This window comes from Anguilla rostrata, chromosome 9 (assembly GCF_018555375.3).
Source record: "Anguilla rostrata isolate EN2019 chromosome 9, ASM1855537v3, whole genome shotgun sequence".
In the NCBI taxonomy this organism is placed as follows: domain Eukaryota; kingdom Metazoa; phylum Chordata; class Actinopteri; order Anguilliformes; family Anguillidae; genus Anguilla; species Anguilla rostrata.
In genome coordinates, this window is record NC_057941.1 from 8806376 (window position 1) to 8825783 (window position 19408).

A 19408-nucleotide genomic window follows, 5' to 3' on the forward strand; every position below is an offset into this window, starting at 1 on the left:
CTGCACATCTTGAATGTTAGTCCATATAATTGGCACGGCTCTTTACGCCTTCTGTTTCTGTTGTATACCACTTTTTTGAGTTTTGGGATGGAAAAAATAAACCAAAGAACTAAACAGGAATGCACCCGAGGTGGACTTGTCTGCCCTCTTGTGGCTAAGTGATAGTCTATAGCACAAAGTAGCGGCACAATTATTCAACTTAAACCAACTACAAAAACACTATCGGTATTCTATCAAGTTGCCAACTTAGCTTTCGATCAGACATACATAGAGGTTATGCCTACTTTACAAATACAGTAAGTTAGTATTATCATGGTTATAAGAGTAAAAATAGCATGATCTGGAACCCAGTTCCTCAAAATCTAGTTACAATAACTGTTTTAGGCTATCTGAGCAATCTACTATAGCCTACTTAATGCCGTACACGGTACAGTTCAAGTAAATAGTCCCAGTGCAGTGGCCCCAGCGTTTAATGTGTTCATGGTTATGAATAACTGTTACAAAATGAGTATTGTACTTTATCAGACCTGTGTATTGTAGTTGTTCCAATGACCTTCGGTATGCACATATTGTACACCGCAAATAAATGTAATGCAATGTCTGATTCCAGTAATTTGAAATCCAGCAAATTAACACATGTACATGACCTACCAGTATAGTCTCTAGTTCTTCGATGTCAGCTTTGTCCTCTAGAATCCTGCAAGAAAGTTAGTTAGACCATATTGTTTGATTTGATAGAACTCATTTATTATGTGCTAACACAAAATCAAAACTAGGTTGCAAACGGATAGCTAGCTACATCTTTAATTGTCTGCTTGATTGGAAACCGATTTGGCCACAGAGAAATGCTTTTGAAAGCAAATAGCAAAGATTTTTAAAATTCGGCGCGCAAACTGTCCGGCAGTAGCCTACCTGTCCAAATTTCCATTTATGTTGCGGATATTGGCTGTTATCGCTTTAGTAACGCTGGTGAGACGGATAAGGGACTCCTGCAGTACTTGTTCCTCACTCAAATGTGCTGGTGCTTGTAGGAGAAGTCCAGAACCTCGCCTGCCCTCGGACCGTCGGCGAAGTGCAGATTTTTCCGCCATCGCGCCATGAATGTTTCAGGGGCGGAGACACATTCTTTTTATTCTACGCGCGTTTTGTGACTAGGCATTCGCAAGGGCCTTCGCAACAGACTTCCGTTTGATAGAAATTGGATTTGTTTACTGGATATATGTAATTAAATCATTCAGCAATAAAGATATAAATATTGCTTAAGTTACACTAATACATTTTACTGGGCTGGAATTGAGACAAAGTATAATTTGGATTTCGAGCGATGCAGTTTGAGGCAGCTGCACGGGAATGTGGTTTTATAAGACACTGAAAATATCTCCCATTTTGTTTATTTACTTTAGAATAGAAACGAGAGAAGGAAGAAAACAAAGAGACGTGTACGTTAAGGGCTCTCCCAAGATTATTTTTGTCCATACCACCTCTAAACTTAAAAGAGTTAACTGGCTTGTTTCATTTATACCAGAAGTCTCACAACGTAGTTACGGAAACCCAATTAATGTTTTGGTACACCATTTGGAACTTCCACAAACGCATCGGTCACGTTAAAGCTTTTAGCGTTGCACACCCATGATCAAAGCATCAAATTCATTGGCCAGGTGAGGGCGCTGGAACTGTGCTGAAGTTATAGTTTCGCCATTAGCCGTAAGAGTGATACTGCATTACCATTTGTTGTGGGTGCTAGTGGAGCTAAAACGCATATCTTGCTATATAATGTTAGAAGGTGCTGTTCACGAATAGGACTTTGCAACTAAAACGTCGCACTTCAAATGTGTATACTCGTTATAGTCTTATTTTTTTCCCATACATCACATTTCAATGTGACATTAAATAGATTTAGAAGAAAGAAAAATCCATAGTATTTTATAGAGTGCATTTTATTTAAAAAGACAAACACAATATACATATACACATTACTTATAGTGTGTCAGTGTCTGATACTAGCTAAAGGACGAGATATTGGGATCAAGGCAGTCTGCTTTAATATGGGACTTTTCTGTGCTAACAATACATGAGCAATGGTGTAATATAAACTGCAGCTTATTTTACAACATGTGTTAGAGGGGAATCTCTGTGATAGCTTAGTCTCTACCTTAGAAAATGCACCTTGGAAAGCATGCGATTTTTATCAATCACTGCCAGAGATGCAATTCAGTGGAAAACAGGGTTCTGCTCAAAATTGGAACAGCATCCAAAGTATGTAGACAGAAAGGAGAAGAATGAGGCTTCAGGAGCAGATGTTTTTACTATTAAGGAGTGGATAATGTAACTGGATAAAATTATTACTGTGGGCTTCAAAGAAATGGTGTTGAGTCAGAAAATTAATTGACAAGTGCAGGTAATAGTTCAAATAAAATAACTGTGGACTAATCATTTGGGTGATGAATATATTAGTTTATTTCTCTATTATTAAAAAATGACTATATGAATTTTTTGTCATCAACTTCTATTTTCTATTATATATTGATTTGAATTCTAAATATCAATCTCTGCACCCCACCTTGTATGGGTGCTAACAGATAAACCTAAACCACCCTCATAAACCCAGACCTCCTGCAGGTCCTCGTTCTCCAGCCTCACTCGTGCCCTCGTTTTGATGGGGGTACCAGGTGTTCAGGCAGCTCAGCAGGGAGCTCGTGACCCTCCAGCTTCACCTTAATCAAATGATTGGCCAGGGCGAACTCATCATCGTCGAGGAAGCCATCTCCGTCCACATCGGCCAGCTTCCAGATCTTTCCTAGGACCGTGTTGGGTAGTTTGGACTTAACCATCTCCTTTTTGGCCATGGCGCCCGACACCTTTCCATTGACAGGTGAGAGGGTATAAAAGATCTCGTCATAGGTGGGCTTGTCGCGTCCTACTACCCACTCCAGATCATCGATGCCCTCGCCAGCGCCCTCTCCGTAGCCATGGCCGAAGGGTCCATTCATGGTGCCCTCAAATGCGCCACCCTTAACAGACTGGCTGGGCATGGCAGCCTCTTCCTGTCGCACTAGCGTCATCAGCTTGGCAATGTCGTTGGCCAGCATATCCTCTACAGCTTCCAGCAATTTGGGCTTGATAGTCTGAAACTTAGCAAAGTCCTGGCCGGCCAGGATTTCCTGGGATAGTGAAGGTATAGAGAGAGAAACATCAAAAATAATTTTGGGTTTGATTTGTAGGAAATACATTCGATATCCAAGCCAAAATGCAACAAGAGGTACAAATACTATCTAAAAAGATGTCAGAGCTGTTCCAGAGCTACAAAGTGTAATGATCCAATAATTTCAATAATTAGCAAATATATAAATGAGTATCAGTCTAAAATACAGCAGTTTAACTTCATCCCACATTCTTGAACTGAATTATACATTGTACCTGCATCTTAGATAGTTTGGGGAAGTCCCCTGGAGATATCTGTTGCTCTTTCTCGATCTTCAGGTAGATCTCACCCAAGTTAGCAATCAGCTCCTTCTTTTTGTTTTCCTTCCCGAACATGGGCATTTCTTTCTTCAGGGAACTGATGATATAGGCCTGGACCTGAAAATGAGGAGAATATTTCCTAGTAAATCCATGACTCAAACACAGAATACTCAGGTCAGGACAACTGTTAAAATTATGAAATTGAAATGCCTGAGTCCAGTTTGGAAGTAGAGAAACTGAGCACTTCAGCCCAATCAGCCTTGCCTTGAAAGTATGCATACACACACAGAGCAATTTTGATGAAAGGAAACATGATAATTAATTTAATAATGGCTTATGTTCAACACTGAAAAGTTGGCATCACTATGTTATATATCATTCTGCAATTTTTCAGGTTAATGGACAAGTACATTCTCAGTACGTGGCCAACTCTTTTAAGGAGATTAGTCATACACCTATAATCACTTAAAAACACCTGAATATTATCCTAAGTTTAAAGAAAACTGGGCAGCTATACATCTACAAATGTAGTATGATTGAATCATCACATTCTTCAGGGACAGGAAGCCAGTACAATGGGACTAATCTGGTTGGATTGTGACTGTCTGTTGTACTACCGATGACAATTAGCAGTAAATGTTTAAAGACAAAAAAGCCAAACTGCACAGTTGCCCTCCCTGTTCTTGAAAGGCTGCTGCTGGTTTTAATTCCATCCAGATAATTACCTACAAGATTGACTGCAACAAATAGCTTCTCTCTCCTGGAGTGAGTGCAGTTGCAAGAATCTTGCATATAATTCAGTCGCATTGCGCAAGAGTCCTTACCTTGGCAAGGCGGGCGCGTTTTATAAGGTCATTGAGCTTACGCAGGGCAGCATTTCGGGGCAAGCTTTGTATGTCTCGGAACAGGTCCTGCTCCTCTGCCTCGAACAGCTTGCGATTGTCCGGCACTAAGAGAGGCTGGGCCCAGAAGGAGCCGATGTAGACCCGCACCACCTCAGGAGTGTTGATGATCTTGCCCAACGACCACATGAGGGCACCGTACACCCTCATGAGCTGCTGGGTGCCAATCTGGTCCGCCTTGTTCAGCACGACCCGCATCTTGTCCTCGTGGTTCTTCAGGGCCCGGATGACCTCCGAGAACTCGTCCGAGATGTCCAGCTTGTGGGCGTCAAAGAGCAGGATGATGCGGTCGACCCTCTCCGCAAACCACTCCAGCACTGCTGCAAAGTCGTAGCCTGGAGTCGTAGGAAAGTAAGAACAGGAAAGGAGTGAGTGTCTGTGGGTCATGCCATCCACAGCCCGCTAAAGATCATGGATCCACACTCAGCTTGTCATTCTCGGTGATCAACATACTTGCGTCTTATGGCGAGAGTTCATTGTTCAATACTGTCTAAACACTTGTATGACGTAATTGTGCCAGTGAGTCTCATAACTGAAATAATTTTAGACACCAGACAAAAAAATGCCAGTCCAATAATATTTGCACCTTAACTTATTCACTGTATTCCTACTGCTGTTGTTCTAACCTTTCTATACCATAACCAGGGGGAAACTAACCAGTTCAGCAAAAAGCTTGTCAGTCATTCATATGTTTACGTAGATGAAGTAGTAAGTGGAGATATAGCAGCAAAATATGTATTTGAGATATTTTTTCAGCCCTTTTTACAATTAAGGCAAACTGACCACTAGAGGGAGTACAGTGTTGCCACTCTGAGAACAAAGCGAGTAATCTTCCCCTGTTACATGCAGCAAGCTTTAAACAAATTAGAAAGAATAATCCAGAGATGACATGCCTCTATTAAGTTCTTACTGACCAATAAAAAGTAAGCATTCACAGAGAAATTTGTGTGAATGTGTGCAACTTGAGTGTATCAGTCAATATTGATGACTGAATGCCCCAATGGGTGTTTCCTTCCACTGGCTCCAGTATTTGCAAGACCCGCCTCTCTAAATGCACAAACAGGTAAATATTTCACAGAGAGAAAGAAAACCATTTTTCCTGTTTGAGGAAGCCCATGCCTAAATAACCCCATCCCGCCTCTCTCCCAGCATGACAAAAACAGTGGTCAATGAAAATAACTGGCCCTCTTCCTTTTTGCTCTTTCAGGCAGAGGCGGTCACAGAAGCACTTGCGAGTAACTGACTGCAGAGCTTGCAAATTCACTGCTATCTGACAAACAGGAAAAAGCTCAGAACCATAAATTGTGTATCCCAGGCACCAGTCTAACGATCAGACCTCTTCCTCTGTCCCTTTGACTGCAGTTCAGCACAGCAGCAGTGGGACAAAGAGCAGAATGTTTTTACCTTACTGCTGCACTCACAGATCTGTCATTATAGGAATCATATAGGTTGTGAGGTACGTGAACATCACAGGGACTTTTATGTTTATGTTGAACTATATGTTGCCAGATATAGTTTGACAGAAACAAGCTTCCGTTCTGTCTTAGCCTTGATGTTACGGGGCTTTCAAGTTGTTAATTTACTTCCAACATAAAAGTTCTCTTTGACTATATTTAGAAGTAACATAGTTTCGTTGAACTTGCATTGAATAGGTTTATGGAACAAGCCCATGGCAGGTTTGTGTGCGCAACCATAATAATCATAAGATTAAACTGCTCAAATACAATCCATCAGTAATAAACTCATGCAGTAAATCTTTGCCGACTGGGAGCGAATGCTTTTGTCAAAGCAATCCTTAATGTCAATAGAATGCTTGATTAAGACACATCCCATTAATGAATAATCCAACAAAGTCACAGGAGAGTTTCGCTCCCTGTACTTTTTATGTTTCCTAGTATCATGCAAAGTGAGAAAAACAGTGACAAGCTCTCCAGAATGTCAGATCCATTTGGGTCTGAGTGCAAGCACCTCAACAAACACTACAGACATCTCAACTTCCCCTTGAAGTGTGTAATACCTACCAGCAGATTAAGCAGTTCTGTTCACAGTCTTTTAGTTGCACATAATCTTAACAGTCCTCTTTCCATGTACAAGATGTTGTGAAGACACAGATTAAACTGTCGCAAAAATACTTTTTTTTATTTTTATTTTTAATTGAGACAATTCGATACATCCAAGTCATATGCTCCACCTCAGAATTCTACTCCAGGTAAAAACAGTAGCTATGGCCCACATCCATCTTCCACACATACACAAAATTTGGAACACTATCCCCTCATTCCTTATCTCAATATCAGGCTCTCATCATTCAAACAGACTTGCCAACAACCCCCAGTTTCAGGCCTGCATTTTTTTCTTGACCTTGTCATCTATTCTCCTTTCCTACTTCCCCTGACAAACCTTTCCTACACAAACCTCCGACTTCTTACCGGACAGCACAAACACATTTTAAAACAGGTTTAAAACTGAAGTTAATTTGTATTTTAGTGTACTGTTTTTTTTGTTTTTTTTTTTACATATTTGTAACACATATTTATTGCACATATTTACATTTTACGTTTTTAAACATTTTTCCTCTACAATAAGATAATTAAAGGAAAATGAAAGAAAATAAATTCACAGAAAACAGAAAAAATATCCTATGAATGGCATCGTTATTTCCAGAGCAGCCCGAACACAATAGAAATGAAAGCCCCCCTCAGTCGTCGCCCCTCACAGAGAGAACTGGAAGGTGTTCTTTTTTCCACTAGCACATAATAACCCCCCTCCTCCCGTCTTCCTTCCTTCCACTGTGTTAGTAATGGAACACTCCTCACTCACTTACATTGTGGGACACTCACATATCTGTGTATAGTGTCTAGGTGTGTGTGTGTGTTTGTGTGTGCGAGAGAGAGAGAGAGAGATGTAAGATACTGTTTGCACCTGTGTGTGTGTCTGTGCGTGTGTGCGTGTGTGTGTGTGTGTGAAAGTCTGGGAGTGTACATATGTACACCATAGTGTCAGTTTAGTCCAATAAGCGCTAGTGTGTGACAGTGAAATGCCAGCTGCTTGTGTGTAGGACAGCACACACAGCAACTGACACGACAGTCCTCAGCCACACACCCTACCCTCGATGAAGTCACAATTGGTAAACTGACACCAGCCATGCGGGCAACACAGAAATAGGCCTAGTCAGCTGTCTTATTTTGGGTAAAATTGTGTCTTCGTTCAGCTGCTATGAGAACAATTTACACCAGACAATCTTCAGACAATACAAACATTCCCTAACCTAATTGCCACAGCAATTATTCACAGTTGGTTAAGATGTTAAGTCAGCCCATAGAGAATATGCTTACAAATTTAGAAACCACACTGCACTACATAGTTAAACCATGGAGAAATAAAAGAGACAGCTGTTTCTTTGATGGAGCCTCTGTACTGAGACGTGTCAGGGCTCTTACATTATGGGTATAAGATGAATATAGGCTGTCAAGTCCAAGGCAACTTCCCTGAAAAACCATGCCTGTAAATGAACATTTTCATTTGTTAGCATAATATTGCCCTCCATCACCACCCCTACCCCCACCCTTCTAAACAGTAAGGGGTCTAAACGCAAGCTTGTTTCCTACAGTAGATCTTTCCTAGTCGAAAATTAAATACCTACTGTAGGAACACGTTCAGTGAACAGAGGTTTACGTTCCAAAGCACAGTAGTTAATAGTGACATCATTTTTGGCAGCGGAATGGAATTTCTTGTGTGACTGAATTGGGGTGTTCCAGTGTGTTTAGCAGTGATAACCCCTCTAATAACCTCCTCACACTGAGTGACAGATTTGCTGGTTTCATCCATTGCATTTCCCTGAACTACTCCAAGATAGCCAAGTATTCAACAAAAGTGGAGACCCAGAGACGGTACCCATGAATTGTGCACTTGCTAAATTTTACATTTAATTTTATGTTTCAATATTGTTAATAATGTAACAGTATTTTATAAATGGGAATGTTATTGTATTTTAAACACATTTTACTGTTATTTTAAGACGGCATAGTCTCTTAGCCAAAAACCCCGTAAAAAAGGAAACCTAATACTTCAATAACATACATTAATTCTCAGACATTCAAAATGTCAATAGTCTTATATCAGCAGGCATTTCTGAACTACAGTTGCTTTACTGAAGTCAATTTTAGCTTCTCTTTTTAACCACACAGGGTATACAGTTATTTCAGTAAAGTGTACAGTATATAAGGTGGATTGTGGATTCATACAAAGGATCTGCCAAAAGTAGATCTTTTTTTTAGAAGTTTGAACAAGGCAACATGTGGGAAGCAGATCGATCATAAGCTTTTTAAAGGCTGAGCTAATCGGCCTACGTACAGTTGAATAAATTTTGCTCGTAAGTGCTTCATGCCAGCATATTTCATGAAATTGCGGATCTGTCAAAACTGCTATCATAGAAATCATGTAAAAAAATGTTAATAGGGTACATTTAGTACAGTCAATGACTTGCCATAATTTCATCATAGAAGGTGTATACAAAAAATGGTAAATGGTAAATGGACTGCATTTATATAGCGCTTTTATCCAAAGCGCTTTACAATTGATGCCTCTCATTCGCCAGAGCAGTTAGGGGTTAGGTGTCTTGCTCAAGGACACTTCGACACGCCCAGAGTGGGGTTTGAACCGGCAACCCTTTGACTACCAGACAATCGGTCTTACCTTCTGAGCTATGTCACCCTCCAAAACCCCAAAAACACTGTGCCCTTCATGTAATTGCTTGGTTTAATTTGCCAAGTAGATCTGCACTTTATCAGTACAACCCTGAAACCTGACACTTAGGAGAAGGAAAATACCACATAGAAGTAAATAATGGGTGGTCCCTAAACTGAACCTTGAGGGACACCCTTGATTGACGCAGACAGCAAGATGTTTGCAGTTGCCGAGGTCAATAAAAATCTTTTGTTATCCAAAACAATGGATAATAACCGCAGTCCTAGAGGCAGGCAGAAGTCGCTGAAAAGCCTTTTATTTTAACATTTCACATAGGTTTGCAAAAACAGACAAGATGCATAAAAATTATAGATGAACAACCTGAAAAGCTTTTATTTAATATTTTGAGCTCAACATTAACACAAATACGAATGACTATATAACCAAGAACAAGCACTTACACATTCCTTCCTAAATATGATTCTTAAAGATCACAGCAGAAAAATACAATACAATGATATACAATAACAATTTAGTCCACATTGGGACTCCATTACTTGACGGAAGTCATTAAGCTGATTGCAAATGAATTTAGCTTCTATTCCAAGTGTTCGTCAAGTTATTGGTTGAGAGGATTCCTGAAATATAAGGACTACCAATGCACAGGGATGACCTGAAGTGATTCTTAAGTTATGACAAAGTCACACAAATAATTTTTCCTCAAGGTAAATAGCTTACAGTACATCATGATTAACAGAACACAAAGCAGCACTCGACTTAAAGTAGTAGACCAATGCAGAGTCCAGGTTGAGTCAGCAGGCACCAGCAGATGATTAACCACCTTCCAGAGGCCTGCCTTTGTGCCAAATGAACTCAGAAAAAACCTCTGACCATTTTCCCCCAAAACTGTGAGGATTAATCTAGATACTTGGACTAATGACTAGCGGGGAATTCTATTCAAACTTCTTCTAAAACGTTGGACTGAATTCACTGGAATTCCCTCAAAAGCCCACATACAATTTTCCACTGTATGGAAAGTCTGCTGCCAAACATGACAGTAGACTCTTATTTGCCTTTTGTAAATCCTGTAGTGCATGGAAGTCTCCTCATTAGACTTTTGTAACTGCTACAAAATGAGAATGTCTTGCGGGTGTTGACTGTAAGCTTTCTTTGATACACTTCAAGAAACTGATACTAGCTAATTGCCTGTAAAAGAGAATGTTTCTGTGTGTTTCTTCCCTCTCCTACCATACCAAACTATACCCCGCTCTCCATGCCTGACTATGCTTATCTCCTATCCAATTCTGTAATGTATGACTATTTCTTTCCCCTCCCCTCTGCCATCACCTTCTCTCTCTCTCTCTCTCTCTCTCTCTCTCTCTCATTCCCACTCAGCTCTGTACCTCACCCTCCCTCGAAACGGGGTAAAGGTTACCTTCATTGTTTAAGCTAGTAAAATCTGTTATCCGACTCCGCTCTTGATAAATCTGCACTGCAGATGGGACCATTCAAGCTTCTCTACAGGTTAGGGTGTGGGCTTATATCACATAATACTGAGTCCGTTCATTGTGTCAAATAAAACTTACCATGAGATCAAAAGAGATATAAAATAGTTAATCAGATCATCACCTCCAGCAACGCCACTGCCAACACTCTCTCCTGCTCTGCATTTCACATTCCCTCTCCCTACATTGCCCCCCCCCCCCCCCCCCCCCAACCCCAACCAGCGAGTTCATCCCTGTTCTGCTGCCCTGGTTCACTGTCTGTTTCCTGGCCCTTGTTGGCCCTGCTCTGTGTTCAGTTGTTTATCTCCAGGTGGCACTCACACCGGCTCCTGTTATTGTGGACATAGAGGAGGGCCAGACTGGTACAATACACTGAGCCGGTCCAGACAAAGGACAGGACAGGAAGATGTTCTGCATGACACCACGCAACTTAAACAAGCCTAATTATATACAGATGTACAGATGCATAGCGTGTGTACATCATATAACATCTTACAGAACATGGGTGCACACAAGCGTCATCTGCTCAAGTGCCGTGTAAATGTACATTTCCTCTCTATGTTTTTCACAAATACAAATACCACTTAAATCACAAAAAGGGCCCACAATTTTGATGTCAAGGTGCCTAAGACTGTATCTACCCAATGTCAATTTACACATCACAGTTTTCACAAAAATTGTACATTTTTGGACAAACCAAATTGTAGACATACACACACACACACACACACATAGACACACATGCATGTGTGCGTGCAGGGGATTTCGTACGTAAAGTTGCCTGTGAGTGGGCATGCCCCAACATAAACAGGATAGCTAAAAATACCCCTCCAACTGCCTTGGGATTAAGCTGCAGTTTATGGCTAAGTGAAATTTTTCTTATACTTGCTTGAAGGTCCAAAGCTTCCATGTATTTTTTTATGAATCAACATGAACAGAATTTTGTGTAGTTAGTCTAAGACTGTTTCTGGCCGGGCACTACAAAGACTAAACAAATAAATTAATTAATTTTGTAGGCTACGCTACCCATAGGGGCGACGTAGCTCAGGAGGTAAGACCGATTGTCTGGCAGTCGGAGGGTTGCCGGTTCAAACCCCGCCCTGGGCGTGTCGAAGCGTCCTTGAGCAAGACACCTAACCCCTAACTGCTCTGGCGAATGAGAGGCATCAATTGTAAAGCGCTTTGGATAAAAGCGCTATATAAATGCAGTCCATTTACCATTACACATGCTGTGTCTGTGCTCTCATTCATCAATATTATAACGAGGAGCGAAGAGCAGTGAGGTAAAATAAAAGTGGTTAATCAGGATCCTTCGAGTGAGAGAAAAAGGAAAGGATGCAGAAGGAGAGGGAGAGGGGTACAAACCTCTGCTGATCCTCTGCTTCTCGCCAGACAGGATTCCTGGAGTGTCGATGATGCTGATGCTCTCCAGCACCGCATTGGGCATCTGAGCACAGATGAACCTGGAGACACAGTGGGACACATTAACAAGCTGCATACTGTTTCAAACTCAAATTGGTTGGTTCTTTACATATTTTGGCTCCTGTCTTTTCTTCCTACCATCTCAGTCAGAGTGGTTCCTTCTTGTTGAATCCTGTGTATTCTTGTGTGTGATTATTTCTACCTTGGCTACACCTGAATTAAAATGCGGGAGACAACAATGGTCTGTTGGATTGAAGTGTTGTTCATCAACAAGGACAGGCACTGTTGAAAATCTTCCATTGTTACTCCCCTGGTGATGTAAAGCTCAAACTTCTCTTACTTTATTGAGGACCAATGGGGGAGTGTATGAAGGACACTATCCTTAGCATGTTCTGAATAAATGTGAAAGCTCTATGAAAAGTAAAAGCATTCACTCATTTTGAAAATAACCCTGAGAAGTTTTGCCCTTCAAAGTTGCCCTTCCTGTCTCCTTACACTCTTTTTCCCTGAAATGACCGAAGGCTGCCATTTCCTTCTTTTGTCTCTTTGCTTTTTTTCCAAGATCAGATCTGTGTGGCTGATCCGAGTCCTTATTCATTATCGCACACAGCAAACACTCAAGTCTCCCACATCTACAATGTCCCTGAAAGTTGCCGTCACATGGAAAGCATGCTCACTACTGAATGTCTACCCTCCCCATCAATTTTTCATTCTAATTTTCTAGTCATTTTTTCCTTTATTTATCACTCTCCTCCTCTTGAAGCCTCCCTTCATCCTCCCTCTTTTTTCCATACCTCCCTTGCCTCATGCATTCTGTTCATTCCTCACCCTTAGCCGAGCAACAGCTGCAATGTGTGCTGTGTCTCCTCTCCTTCACAGTGGTGAAACAGAGACGGTACTGAGTAGTACAGACGCACAATGGCACATACCAGCCTGTCAGACCTGCACGAACACAAACCTGGTGTGTCCGTGTGTGTGTTTGGGTGGGGGCTGGAGGGGCTGGGGCAGGGGTTCCCAGGGCTAATGTTAACATTCAAGATTGGGCACTTTTTAAATACAAGTAAAAGAAATTCCTCAGTAGCATTAAGTGAGGAAATAAATTACAGCCCCATTATGAGAATTGCATGGATTTAACCATGCTGTGGGTGAATATGAATGTGGAGTGATTGTTCCGTGTGTGTGTGTGTGTGTGTGTGTGTGTGTAAACTCTAAACCTGCCACGTCAGTTATCTCGTTTATTACAGTCAGGGCAGAAGGAACAAACAGTCTGACTAGCATTTCCACTTTCAACAGCTGACCAAGCAATACCGCTGGAAAAAAAAAAAAAGACAGGCCAACAAGCTGACACTTTTTCTTTCACATTCCATGTCATTAGCATTTATTCTCTGTACTACTAATGTATCAAGCAATATCATATGATTGTTGTGATTCAAAATATTAGTAAACTCACAAATGTTACTTTAAATATCTGAACCTTGATGAAGTTAAGCACTCATCTCCTGCTCTTGTCAAGCCACATCACTATGAACTCAGCAAACTGCTTTTTGTATAGGTCTGTTAGTGCGAATACTTTATGGAAGATGTGCCCTCTCATAGACAAGGCCCTCCAGTAGGGGAGGAAGGACGTCACATTTAGCACACCGTGAGCTGATGAAGCCATGGGAAACGGGGGTCTGGCAGTGTCCAGTCCATCAGAACATGTGCCTTCCTTTGGTTCACGCTGCAGCAGCCATGGATTAAAAGTGAACTGTGCCACCCAGGCTGTGACACTTGAAACAAAAACATAAATATTGTATTTGGGTGCATGATGTGGAAATTCTTTAGCGAATATCAATGACTGACATCTGGCTGGTCATATTGGCTAACAGTAGCGATACATCCCTGTTTTACATTATAGCACAAAGGTGAACTATAACTGAGTTTCCACATACTGTACATGGACGATGAAACACAGGTGTCAACTTATGAGGGAAAAGTTTCATACATTTTATTTGTGTATCAAAATATTTCAACTTTCTTACTTTAAGTATTGAGAAGAGAGCTAATGGGTCTGTATAGCTTTGATTGTGATTTTCGCTGGTAAAATGATGAATTAAAAATAAACGAGATTTGGGTGACTACAAGATTAAGCTGCATTTATTAAGCAACACAATCCCTCAATTCAATTGTGTCCTTCACTGGCGCATGTAAGCTGCACCATCATTTACAGTATGCACTGAGTGGATTACTTTGAATGAAAAGTATGAACAAAGAAAGCACAGCTATTCATCTTCACAAGCACACATTCCAGAGGTTGGTGTGATGCCATATGCTTTAGCCTTGGTTATTATAGGATATGTTCACAGACAGAAGTCCAATTCACTCTACAGAGGAAAAAAGGAAATATGACCAACTGAGAGTGAGCTGACCCTGAACGTCACGTCAGCGGTCAGGTGACAACTGTTCCTCTCAGATTTCCTGTCCTTTGCAACTCTGCAGTGTTAAGGCTGCGGTCCTGTCCTGTGAGAATTTATTTTCCTCTGTCTCACTACCATTCTGTCCCTTCCTCATCGTTACCCAATCAGGACTGATATTCATCGCACCCTCCCTGACCCTCCTAGCCTGTCCTCAAAGTCACCCTTTGAATAACTGACAAACAAATCTAGCTAACATCAAAGGTCTTACTACAGAGGGGGGAAATCAAACAAGGTCAGGAACCACAACACTGCAGCAAGCCACACAAAGATGCATGTCCGCATTATCTGGGCTTCCCAGGTTTGTTGTACAAATCTTCTGAAAAGTTTCATTAACCACTAAGGCAAGCTTGAAAAGGGCGTAATCAATCAATTTCACCAATAAAAAAATTATATGCTTCCAAACCCCAGTGACCCAAACTTACAAAACTACTTATAGTATACTCCATGGTATATCAATCAAATCTGAAAATAATATAACCAATAGGAAAACTGTGAGAGGATGATGGGTATTGCTGCATTTGTGTGTTTTCTAATGAAAGGTCAAACATACCGTTCCAGCCCTCTAGTTTGCACACTTTGATGATCATAGTTCAAAACTTAAAATTGTTGTAATGAATGGATTGCAGTTATGGTACTGGATATTTGAAACCACTGTTTCCAAATATTCTATTCAATGGGTACGTGAAATATTTCCAGTGGTTATCTGTAATTAATTGTGTATTGGCAAGAACGACAAGGACAAAGATTGTCCGAAACTGCATTAAATTATTTTGCAGCGCAACATCTGATTGTTTACCCAATTTGTGTTGCTATAGGGGTACACAGAACTGGATGGACAAGTAAAACAATTTGCAGACCACCAGTAAACTACCACAGCCCTTTGACTATGATAGTAATCCTTTATGAAGCATTGCAATTCTCTATTATATGAGAACCACTGTCATTTTGATTATGATCTACAATGATGTGTTTTGTCAATATGAAATGTGGGCCAAGCTTGCTGTAAACTGTAAGTAGACTGTAAAACCAGCCGAATGAACTGGTGCTTGGACTAAGCCTCACAGCATGTTAAACCCTCAAAACCTCTGTCAGTCTTTACCATACATATCCACAAACACTACTGCACAATACATAACTTGCCTATATCACAAGTTAGCATGCAGTAGGCAACATTAAATCACCAAAGGCTTCAGTAATTATGTTAAAGTAAAAATCCACATTGAAGGTCACTGCAGTTGACAGAATCCACACCCTTTTCTGTCATTACTTCATAAAGACATTGTACGAAGTGAAAGTGTGACACAATTTGTCCCATCAGACCATAAATACAGAAGCAAGAACAGCAGTCATCGGAGTCATCGGATTTCTGAGGTCAGGGTCATTTTCATTCCAGGTAATGATAAAGGCGATAGCCAACGCTAGAACAGCCAAGGAAAACTGAAATTACTCCGTGGCGTGTATTTAATTGCACTAGATGAAATCACTGGCCGTAGTCCTTTACACGTAAAGGAAATCACTCCCTTAACCCCCGGTCAGTAAGAGTTAGAGAGCAATGTCAGTTAATGATTGATTCAACCGAGCACCTCGTATTGCAACAGTCGACTTATCTCCGTTACAAAGGGGATTTATGAAAGTGATACTAAACAAGGGGACAAATTATGTTACATTCATTGAAGAGTGTACTGTAAACTTTATGTCCGTCCATGAGCAATAAGCATGCAACCAAAAATTTCGAACAAAGTCTATTAGCCTACATAAGAATGAAATAAAATACACATGGTTAATAATTTATCATTTGTAGGAGACTTGGGATCATAAGAAGGTTATTTAGCTACCCTTGGACTTTGTTTTCCGAGTTTTAATCACTTAGGCATGTGAGAGTGCCTGCGTGATTAAAATAGACTACCATTCCTGAGTCTAATGAAGCATTTCAAAAATGCTCTGTCTAAAGCAGCATTAATGGTTTGCTACCTCATATTGTATTCTTAACCAGCTTTAAAATCCAAGCGAAAGTTGAGCACAAGGGTAACGGACCCGTTAATCGACTGACCACACAGCAAGTAACGTGATCTTGATTCCAGGTCCTGGATAGCAAGAATGAATCTTCACAATGTGAATCATCTTTGAATGGACTTTATAAGCTAACTTTACTGTCGCAATTTACAAACAGCTAGAGCTATGTCCTTAAATTTAAAAACGTAGGTGACCTCACCTGTTGAGAAATGCGTTGCCAAAAGCGTTCAGTTTTCGGAATGGTTTTTTAGGATCAACTACCAGAGCGTTGCCTGGTATCTGCCCATCCTGTTCACCATGCATCACAGCTATGAAACAGTCGGTGGTCGGTTCGGGACCTATTCGCATACCGGGAAAGTCTTGCTCCATTAGATGCCGAATAAAGGTGGTCTTCCCGGTCGAATACTGGCCAACTAAAAGGACCATTGGTTTATTGTCAAAGTCAGCATCCTCTAAAGCTGGTGAATGAAAATCATGAAAGCGGTATGCTTCTTCCAAGGGAAAGAGTTTGGTTCGGTATAGTCGTCGAAGTCCGTCCGTAACCGTCTGAAATAGTTCAGGGTCTTTTTTCCTCCCATTCTTGTTGGCCCAGCTGAACATTTTCTTCGAACTCACGCGTAAACTCTATTTTTTTCTATTGATACAAAACTGTGTAACCTCTGTTTAAAATTAACAACCCGCTAAATTTGTCAGCTTGGTAACATGCAAGTTTCCCGACGTTCCAGAAAAGCAAGGACTAAAGGTCTTAACTTTAAATGTTCTTTTCTCCTTGGTTTAGGGAAAAGTGACTTAACGTTAGTCACTAGGCAGGTTATCGATGTCTTAGTAAATCTTTTAGTGTGTTGTCTTCCAGTTGCTTTACAGGAAATATTTAAGCAAGTTTGTTAATATACTGATAAACGTAGGCTATTTAATTTGCGTTCCCTCTATCGTTAAAATATACCGTAGATTAACGCTGCAGGCGTGTCTCCTGTCAAACTGTCATAACGCGTGCAAGCTTGTTCCAGTTCCCAGGCTCAATGTAAAGCGCCAGAACGGCCGGGTGTAAAGTCTGGAGTCAGGACAGAAGTTTGCTGCGACAAAAAGTATGTATGTAGCTAGGCAACCGGAAGCGCGCGCTACATTTCAAAATAAAAGACCCCTCTATGAAAAAGCCACACAACTGTTCTGTGGGTCAAGCAAAAAAAAAAGATTGGTATAGTGATTTTTTGGACAACCACACAAGCCTAATACATAAGAGATGGCGATGATGCATGATGGAGAAATAATTGGAAATGAAATAAATCGGTAATATAATCAAGACAAGTACAATAGACCAGGAACGTTTGTACTTTTTCCTGAATAAATTGTCAGTGAACGGTTCGCCTGATGAGCATAGAAGTTCCAGTGCCCCTCAACAAATAAGCGTTTGTTTTTCTTTCTTTTTATATGAATGGTAATGTCATACAAGTGATTGTCACAATCTGTAAAAAAGAACAGGGTTCAAATATTTAAAATAAATGCATACATACTGTTGGTTGTATAGTATTTTCTGTAATAGCTTCCTAGACTATTCTGATTCTGCAATATACACACACACACACACACACACACACACACATATATATATATATATATATTAGTCATTATAATCACGTATTGTTCTTAAGAAATATTGTGAAAAGGCTTAACGATTAATTCTAATATGCAAGTCAACATAGATAGTTTAGGTGATACCAAACACAATGGTAAAATTATTGGTCATGTGATTTCTCAGTAGTGTTCAAGGTTGTTCAATATTGTACTTGTCAGGTCTTTTTAAATCAGAGAATATTTGTAGTCTTGTTGCTGCTTAGTCCAGTTGAGAACCATGTGATTGTTCATCTGGTTAGGACTCTTATTTTGATTTGGCTTCATTCAATTCTAGGAATAAGCTGCCCACAGTGAACCTCTCTCTAGGGCATTCTCTCTCTACTGCAAAGCATAATAATATTGAAAGAAACCAATCAAAATTGCAAAGCTAAATCATTTATTTTCTATTGATGAATGAGTTGACAAGACTGTAAGTAGATGGTTGCCATAGTAGTCAGCATTACTATGAATACATATTTGTATTCTTAAATTAATTTACAAACAAAGAAAACGGATTGCACTTACAAAAAAAAAAAAACCGTCCTCCCTATTAGTTGTATGTGACTTAATATACTCTGTAGTCATATAGGGTTCTCTTTGGAGCTGAAACATATCTGAAATTTGTATGATATCTCATGTATCAACTAATATCTTATAATTAAAAAAACTTTCTCCTGTTGAGCTGAAGGGAGTGATTTAAGGCATGCGAATAAAATAGATTATCTTATGTTAGCATGAAATGTAATTTAAGTTCAATATTAATTATTATATATTAAATTCTAATATTAAATTAAGTTTATATCAACCATCCTCTTCATTTCTGAGTTAATATAGTAAATATATACACACACACACATATATATATATATATATATATATATATGTATATATACACTGACCGGCCACTTCATTAGGTATTTGCTAGTACCGGGTGTGGTCTTCTGCTGCTGTAGCCCATCTGCTTCAAGGATCGACGTGTTGTGCGTTCTGCATACCTCGGTTGTAACGAGTGGTTATTTGAGGTACTGTTGCCTTTCTATCAGTTCAAACCAGTCTGGCCATTCTCTTCTGACCTCTGCAATCAACAAGGCATTTTCGCCCAGAGAACTGCCGCGAACTGGATATTTTATCTTTTTCGGACCATTCTCTGTAAACCCTAGAGATGGTTGTGCATGAAAATCCCAGTAGATCAGCAGTTTCTGAAATACTCAAACCAGCCCCTCTGGCACCAACAACGATGCCACATTCAAAGTCACTTAAATCACCTTTCTTCCCCATTCTGATGCTTGGTTTGTGTCTAAATGCATTGAGTTGCTGCCACGTGAATGGCTGATTAGATATTTGCGTTAAT

General features: G+C 40.3%; 1 protein-coding gene across 1 annotated transcript; it reads right to left on the reverse strand.

Moving 5' to 3' along the window:
• Positions 1-1919: 1919 nt before the first annotated feature.
• On the reverse strand, positions 1920-17529 carry ehd1b (EH-domain containing 1b). The gene is made up of 5 exons (XM_064350133.1): positions 16646-17529; positions 11921-12018; positions 4287-4699; positions 3418-3579; positions 1920-3161 (listed from the first exon to the last, which is right to left on the reverse strand). The coding sequence occupies exons 1-5, from the start codon at positions 17044-17046 to the stop codon at positions 2637-2639; spliced, it is 1599 nt and encodes a 532-aa protein (XP_064206203.1). The 5' UTR covers positions 17047-17529; the 3' UTR covers positions 1920-2636.
• Positions 17530-19408: the final 1879 nt, after the last annotated feature.